Consider the following 9089-nt stretch of genomic DNA (forward strand, 5'->3'; position numbering starts at 1 on the left):
AATCTTCGACGAGTCACGTATTCAAGCCAAAGGGCGAGAACCGCAGATAAGATTTTCGACCATCGACGAATGCGCTTCCTGCCATCATTGTGCTGAGTGTCATTTGTTTTTTCCGGGGACGGGTTCGCAGAATAAAAAGCTGATTTCGTGACGCCTTCTGCCACTCCAATACTTTACCGTTACTTTAACGCCACAGAATTCTAAAGTGAGCTTGTTAACGGATATCTACGTAAGTAATCGAAGATACCGCGAGATAACCGGGTAGAAGTTGGAGATAGTATCTGCGATTGGGTATTGTCCACATTGCGCTGTCCCCAAGTATTCAGACTGATGGTAATACGCGTATAATCTAATACTGACCCACCGTCCTATCGATTATTCAGTCAACAGAATGACCATTCAATCCTTGGATTCATTTACCTGATCGGTGACGAATCGGTGGATTAATCATCTGCTCCAGGCAGCAATAGAATCATTAGCGAACTGCTATCCTTGTGAATTGGAACGTATGTAAAGCTTAAATTTGACCAAGCAACCAACAGACTTTTTTTAGACTATTCAGCGTAACTGATTTGACGTCGGTGAAGCGACGGGGAAGCGTCGGAGAAGCGTCGGAGAAGCGCGCTCGTCTGGCACCCTGGAAGCCCGGGTACGATTCTCATCCAGACCAAAGTGTGACAACTTGTATGTTCAAAACCTTTAATTTAGTTTGTTTACAGGACCCTCCCTGAAAAACTCGACGTCACAGCGAGCATTTTAGAGTGTGGCTCTTAAGGTCACGTTCCTTCTGCGAGTGTCGGCGTAACAGAGCGAAGGAGCATATCTGAGGATGAAAGAGCGAACGCGGAACGCCGTGGGGGATGAAAAAACGCGTGGGGGAAGGCGGAGGAGGAGGGTATGGCGACAGCGTGAGGAGAAAGCCGTAGTGCGCGTCGATTACTACGAGGTGGCGCCCGAGAAGCGCCCGTCGTGTCTGTCTGCGGCGACTGGGGTGAATCGCGCCCACGCGTCACCCACGCGCTGCCTCTCCCAACCTCCAGATTAGCAAGGCAGTCCCGTGAGGCTTCACTCCGTTGTTTGCAACCTGCTGCACGAGAGAGATTGTCCACGCCAGCCAATATATCGCGAAATGAAAACACGTTTAGAGCTGGGCCGAAATAGCATTAGGGAATATCGTTATTGTCGGTGAAATCTTTTGACGTGTTCTTTTTTTTTTTCTCTTCGCACCGTCGGTCATTGTTGGCAGCAGCTTTTGGCCACGATATTTAGAACGGAATTTCGCGTAATTGGGCATATTTAATGCTTCCACATTATTCAAGGTGCTGACGCTGGAAAATTATATTTGGCACAGATGAAGACAACGAGCCAGACGACACACCGCTGTACTTCCTATGCCGCAAAGAACACCACTGCCATAGCGTTTGCAGTCGTCACAATCTCCATGGTGGCGTTGGTGTTGCTGGCCGCTCTGCTGGCGCCGACACGTCGCAGAGGTGAAGCCGTGATCAAGTTGTGCAGCACTGAGGACTGCGTGATGCACTCGAGGCTTATCCACGCCTGCACAAACGCCAGCGTGGATCCGTGCAAGGACTTCAGCGCGTTCGCCTGCTCCGCGTGGCCCCTGTCCAAGGAGATATTCAGCGTTGCCAGCGGCACCACCAGGGAAGCGGTGGTGGCTTGGTACAAGGTAAAGAATTTATAGCTTTTATGCACTTGGGGGCCTTGCACAACATGTCGGTCATGATGTCAGTCATTGCATCCGCCACCCGAAGCACCTAAAGCCAGTGCTCTTGCTGTGCAGTGCTTTTTTTCTTTAGCCGCGCCCAATGTTTGTTAAGTTGCCTGTGGAAGATCACACAATTCCGACAATTGATCTAAATTACTCAATCAGGTGGCCATTACTTGAAGTTAAAATGCTGAATTGAACATATTGACCCGTATGTATGTTTATCCTTTTGGCGGTATACTGCATTTCATCGGGTAATAACTTAGTTATCGCTCAGCGCAGGACGCGCCTGCATGATTTGGAACTCATTCGACGGTTATCGTTGATTCTACTATTGTATCTGTCTGCTGTCAACTTACATGATGTGATCTGAGTGTACGCGCAACGTAGTATTTAAAGGGGAGCACGCGCGCACAAGCGGTTAGGCTGGAACATTCGATGAGTCATGCATCAAAGCGGACATGTGTGACGCGCAGATTTCAATTTCGAGGAACGCCGTTTTTGCTCACCGCTGTCGTTCTGGGTTAGTGTTGCTTCTTTTGCTGAGTACAAGCTTGTCCAATACTAAGTCAATTTTGTAACTGCCAGAGTTTTGACAGAGGCTTGACAGTGCGTCATTATTCACAATTACTACAACCTGACATTCGGTGGACGTGCTTTTGCGTTCATGTACCCGACGCTCCCAAAAAAATCCGGTATTGTAGCCCGAACCCCGAAGACAGCACCAACGTCGTCCGGGACCGACAAAATAGCGTCAGGATACAAAACTTGCCTCCAGGGAACGGACATCAACCTGTGACGAACGGGAAGACCAGGACCAAGTTGGAAGCCATGATGACGGACCCAGCATCGTCAACGTCCATCGCACAGCCAGGGAGCCACCTACTTTCCGTGGATCATCGTTTGAATATCCTGGAACATGGCTGGTATAAAAGAAAAATGCAACGTTCACCAGCGGAAGCTGGCAGGACAAACTTCGCCATGTCCATATTAGAGCGCCGATCTTAGGCACCTGTCACTGCAGCGAGCGTCGGCGTCGGTATCGGCGTTGTCCATGGTAACAGAGCGAACGAGCACAGCGAAGAATAAACGCAAATGAGGAGCGAAGCGGGAGATGAAAGACGGCGACAGCGAAGAGACCGCGAGGAGGAGAACGGGGGAGGTGAAAGCGTGAGGAGAAAAGTCTAGTGCCGCGCAAGACCGACTTTGCGCCGGCGATGAATGCGAGACGGCCCCAAAGAAGCGCGAGTTATTTGTATGAAAACAAAGCGCTTCATGAGCGGAGGTCTGCTTGCGGCGGCTGCTTCAACTGCGCCCAAGGGTCGTTAAAACAGACGTTTGGGCGTGATGGTAAGACATATTTGAAACAGAACTCGTCCGTGTACTTTCTCCCTGCTTGTCCCCGTGAAGACCACGCTTTTCTGTTTCAAATATGCCCAAGAGTCACCACCGCGCTGCCTCTTGCGATTTCCCGGTTGGTGAGACAGTCGCGACACACTTCGCTCTGCTCGCAACTTGGCACACGAGACAGACTCTCCGCGCAAGCCAATATACCGCAAAAGGAAACACGTATAGAGCTGCGCTCAAATTTGGCATTAGGGACTATCGTAATCGGCGGAGAAGTTTTTTATTGGATCACGCTGCTAGGACCTGGTTTGAGAACGATGACCATACCTGGCCACACAGGTCACCCGCTACCTCGCCACATGTCAAGACTGTCAGCGACGCAAAGCACCGCCAACAATGCCAGCCGGAACGCTACAGCCAATCGAGCCTTCTTGCCGACAGGAGTTCCGTCAGGTTGGAATGCGGTTACTTCAATATCTTTAGACTTCAATATCGGGAAATAAGTGGATCCATATGGCGACAGACTACCTTACCCGCTTCGTTGAAAGAAAAACCCGGCCGAAAAGTACTTCTGCCGAGGGGGCGCAATTCTTCGTCGAGAGCATCCTTCTGCGACAATGTGCCTCAGAAGTCCTCATATCAAAGGCAAACGGCCTTTACCGTAGACCTCACACCACAAGCCATTCAGAAATATAACCAGACAAGCCGCAGGAGCACAAGTGGCTACCACCCACAGACCAGTGGTCTTACGGAGCTGCTGAACAAGACTCTCGCTGAAATGTTAGCAAAGTACGTCGACGACGACCACAAGACGCGGGATGCCGTTGTCCCATGCGTACCCTTCGCTTACAACACGGCTGTGCAAGAAACAACGGACATCACGCCGTTCAAGCTGGTTTATGGAAGGGACCCGACGACGACTCTCGACCTCACGCTGCAGCACGTCACTTATGAAGAGAGTCTTGACGTCGCCGCATGTTTACAGTGCGCCGTACAAGCTCGACAGCTCAACCTCCTGCGCATCAAGAACCTGCAGAAGTGACAGGTGGCACTACAATATTCGAGAACATTACGCGGAGTACCAGGCCGGGGACCATGTCTGGGTTTGGATCGCAATGCGCCAAAGGCGATTTAGCGGCAAGTTTCAGCCACGGTGTTCCGAACACTACAAGATCGTCCGATATATTGGCGCACTCTACTTTGACTTGGCACGACTTCACAGTCCAGCGCGACAATGACTAGCGCCGCTCGCGGCCTGAAATAGTCCACGTTGTGCGCTTTATACCAGCGCTAACGAACTCGGGGACTTGGTTTATTAATTTGTTGGTTATTTTCGTCTACCTCACGTGCTTTTAGTTCCTTGCTCTCTTGTTTGTAGCATCGGGACGAAGCTTTCTAAGAGGCGGGCATTGAAACGTACACTTATCTTTTTGACGAGAACCGCATTTCAGCCGCCAACAACTTAAAGTTACCACTCAGCGCAAGACGCGCCTGCGTGATTTGGAACTTGAAGATTAACGTTGATTCTATCTGCTGTGTTCGATCGCCGGCTTTGCTCGTCGCTTTGGTTGGGCTTGAGTGTTACTTCTTTTGTTGGGCACAAGTTCGCCCCCCCCCCCCCCCCCCCAAAAAAAAAGTTAAAGTTGTAACTCAAAGTTCTGACACTGCGTCGCTCTTCAGCTTCACTACAACGTGACAGTATAAAAGAGATCAGATAAATAACTTTCATGATGAAATACTTTAGGACACTTACTTTAATTTACAAATTGCCGCCAGCGAGAACACAAGCTATATCAACTTGGAACAAATTATAGGATGGCATTGGTTACGAGATAATGCGCCATAACTTGACGTAAGAATGAACTATTGTTCCACATAAACGCTGTTATATGCATTTCAGCACAAAACTAATTGGAACGCCAATGAGTTTAGTCAAACAATCGGAAATTAATCTCTCGAAACTGGCGTAGGTACGAGACATCGTTCTCGGTCAGTTTGCCTTGCAAACACCCTAGTTAGATTGAAATATGTGCCATTTATTACGGAAACATATAATTATTGTAATTACACTTATCCCATTAAGCATTCGGATTTCTTGGGCAAGTGACGGCCTCCTCATGGAGCATTTTAAATCACCGCTTAGAATTGTGCTGTATGCCACAGGCACTTTTAAAAACGTTCGCATAGCTAAAAGAGAATCTCGTATGACCTCATTATTTGAGCCAGCCGTAGCCAGGTGCGTATGATCTGGGCACCACCTATTTCAGTGGAATGCATGATAAAACTTGCTGCTTTATGGGTAAGTTTGGGTAAGAAACAACGCTTGAGATCCCGGCATACTGCAGATGACATTCACGTGTGCTTGCGTGGGTTGTCTGTTTAACGTCAGCATCCGCAGGCTTTGTTTCTTCCCTCATCAAGGTGGTTGATTAGAACGTAGCTGAGTTTGGGATGTAGCGAGCTCCAATACATGTCATGTGTTCAATCTTGACCATGAGGAGAGAGAATCGGGAGTGCGCTGCAGTGTATGTGATTGTACATGTATCTACGCGTATGCTAAAGTTTAGATTAAGGGCTAAGAAAGCATAACAGGAATGTTCTGAATTGTCTGGAACAACTATCCTTCCTGCACACAGATGGTGCTATGGGCGTCCACCTTTCTTTTTTTTCTTTTTTTGCCGACTTATCGGACCTGGCTATGAGACGTGACAAGATAACGAAAGAAATAAAAACAAGATTTTGAGCTTGCCAGATAAATGATTACATTGTTACTTTAGTACTATATTTGTAGAAAGCTATGGGGCCTATTAAAATTGTAAGGCATCTATTTGACTATAGACGAAAATCGTACAAACTTATGTGGCCTACGATTGCTGTAATTTGTGTGACAGTCGCATAAATTTGTGCAGATAATAATTTTTCCTTTTTACTTTGCTTTACTATTTATTTTATTGTACGCGATCAAACCATCAATTATTATTAGCACACTTCCTTAACCAGTGTTATCTTTGCACTAGCTATCACATGGACAAGTTGACATATAATCCTTCAAGTAAATCATTAGTAGTACTGTCACGCGTTTATTTCACATTAACTGATTTACTCACAAATGCACACAACTCCCGTCTGACTGCAAAAATTGTGTCTCCACCGCAAAATTGTGGCGTCCTTTCTTCTCCAATAATCGCAGGGCTTCGAAAATCTCCTGGAAATGAGCTCGGAGCGATACCTTCCGGCAAAGAAAGCGTTGGCTATGTACCAGGCCTGCATGCAAGGAAAACCTGTGGGCGAATACAGACGCGCCGGCATGGAAGCTCTCAAGAAATTCATGAGACAACGTCGAATCCCTTGGCCTGGCGAGCCTGACTTGAACGTGAACCCCTTGGGCGTACTTCTCGACTTCGCCTTCAACTGGCGGACCCCGTTTTGGTTTCACGTCCAGGTAATGCAAAAGTACTGCCTTTAGTGAACATGAAATCACGCGGCAGGAGTTGATTGAGAGAGAGCCCTTTAGTATGTACAGTCGCGGACAGAATAAAATGGACCACGGGATCTCCGAAAACGTTCAATTCCCGAGCAACCTGTAGCAGTAACAGTAAAACTGCCCACGACAACGTTGTTAGCATATTCTAGTCGAGGTTCAAAATGCAAATACCAGATTGCGTTGTGAGGTTGCGGAGATATTCAGCTTTTTCTTAGATTTCATGGTCCGTAATATTCTGTCCGAGACTGTACGTTTACTAAAATTATTATATGGACTAGATTGACTTAAACCATAAAGTACCTTTAAATCACTCTGAAATTAAGGACAAGTATTAGCATCCAGTGTGGGCCAATAGTTTTCTTGAACAAGTGAAACACTTCAACTGAATGATTTCGTTGTAATCTGGTCCCTTAAAATAAAAATTAGGCTCTTGCAGAACATTAGGCGTTTTAGGAGATGGTTTAATTTGCTATAACGCCGAGATTACGGTCAAAACAATGTTGCTACTCATGTTATGTCTAATATGTGCTTTCTGACGCCCAGTGGTGCTTACATGCTGTTGCTTCCCCTTCTAATACTGGAAGCGAAGTGCGCACTTAAGCTGTGACGTCATTGATAGGAATCCACGTAGAGACCGCGAAGAGAAGAGAGCGAACGCTCCTGCCCGCGCTCCCTTCAACGCGTCTTGGAGTCTTAGTATTGGAGATCACGCGACCTCCAATACTAAGCACACGCAAAACCAGCGTACACGCAACCAGCAGCCATCTCGGATCGCCGAAGCTCTGCCCCCCCCCCCCCCCCCCTTGGAGATTACCTCCAGAGAGGCGACGACCAGGCTAGAAGATAGAGGTACGCTCACCGGTTCCCCTCTTGATAGCGGTACAGCACGCTCACCTCCCCCCCTGCCCCCCCCCCCCCCGGCCTTACGCGTGCTCTATCATGTGACTTTCATCAATGGACGCACGTCAAGCCACCATCCTTCTAGGCTGACACTTGCACACTTTCCTTCGCATCTGCAGCATACGCTTTTCGGAGCCCCATAGGATTTCATTCCATTAGGACTTTATGCGGAACCTCACGGCGATGGCGACGCCGACGAATACGTCGATAATTCCCATAGAGTGTCTGTATATTTCCTACCATAACGAAATATCGACTAGATATTTCTTAAATTAAGAGCGTCCGCCAACGTCAGCTTCGCAAAAAAACATTACGACATGCCGCTCTATAGGTTCAGAAACGACTAGGAAAAGGCAGCAGGAGCAAATACACAAACAGTCCGTGTATAATGAAGTACGTTGGCACGCGGCAGACATCCAATAAAGTTTCAGAAATATTTATTACCTTTACCAAAGACATGCATGTTAGTTTCTTATAAACTACTTCCGCTCAGCTGTTTCCACTACGTCCGAGTTTGATGGCTCATGGTTGATCTTATTTTTCTTCTCGCCTGTGTCTTGTCTTGGACTCCATAAACAAGTGAGTGATTCAGGCAGCATGCGGCTCATTGCATATACTTTGGTGGAGAAAATCATAATTTGAACACTAATATTGGGCCTGTACCGGAAAATTGAAAAACTGTTTTACCTGCTGTAATAAATTGTGAATTTCCACAGACACTATATCCTATCACCGTATGAAAGAGGAGGAAAAACCTGAATGTGGAGCCTCTAGAATTAGCAAATTTCCTGCCGAAGTGACTTATTTGAAATTTGGATATTTGTCACACCCCTAAAGACATATCTTTAGCACAAAAATGTGGTCATATTAGTGTTTCAAAAGGGTAGTGTCGCATAACCGGTTAAAAGAGAGACGTGCAAAGTTGAGTTTAATAAACAGAAGGATTGAGCCCTTCCTTGCAGCTGTCGCCAGTATGCAGTCAGCTGTTCGATTGCACTTGCACCTCAGTTCATGCAGTTGCATCGAGTCAAGCAGTGCCGAGAGTAGTGTGGTGTACTCCAGTTTGTCATAAGGCATACCTGTAAACCAGTGAAGGCTGCCGCATGACGTTGCTGCACTTTGCATGCGTCACTGGCACACCTTCACTGACACAAGCCGCCATTGGGGCCAACAATAAAAACAACCACGCGATTTATTACGTGTATTTTTATGTAAAATTGCAGGTTTTGCAAGTTAACAGCGGCAATAGGAACACCCTGGTTCTCCGCTTGGGCAACTTTATAACATTCTGGTCCAATCACCACCAAAGCCTGGTTGCTGATCAGGTCTACTACAACTACCTGATTAATTACTTCGCGGCATTCGCCGACCCCAGTGACAGAAGGCCGACCAAAGAGGAAGTTTCCAGGATGGAGTCGATACATTCCGACGTGCTGAACCAATTCCTGGACTTGCAGACACGGAATAGAAAGGCGAGAAAATTGACCAGCTGTCTCGTGCTCCGAACCGGGCTAGTTAGTGAAATGCAGAATTTCTTGTTCTGTAGGTCACAGGCATGAACACGAAGGACTCGAAGAATGAAGTGTTTGACTCGTTAAACACTGTTTATTCCCTGTCATGTCCCTTTTTTTG

At 47.3% G+C, this 9089-nt stretch overlaps 1 protein-coding gene across 1 annotated transcript; it reads left to right on the forward strand.

Moving 5' to 3' along the window:
* The first annotated feature begins 890 nt into the window (after nt 1-890).
* Nucleotides 891-9089, forward strand: LOC129383865 (uncharacterized). The gene is made up of 3 exons (XM_055068826.2): nt 891-1687; nt 6264-6515; nt 8681-9089. The coding sequence occupies exons 1-3, from the start codon at nt 1352-1354 to the stop codon at nt 9014-9016; spliced, it is 924 nt and encodes a 307-aa protein (XP_054924801.2). The 5' UTR covers nt 891-1351; the 3' UTR covers nt 9017-9089.

The sequence above is a fragment of the Dermacentor andersoni genome, chromosome 9, assembly GCF_023375885.2.
Source record: "Dermacentor andersoni chromosome 9, qqDerAnde1_hic_scaffold, whole genome shotgun sequence".
NCBI classification, from domain to species: Eukaryota; Metazoa; Arthropoda; class Arachnida; order Ixodida; family Ixodidae; genus Dermacentor; species Dermacentor andersoni.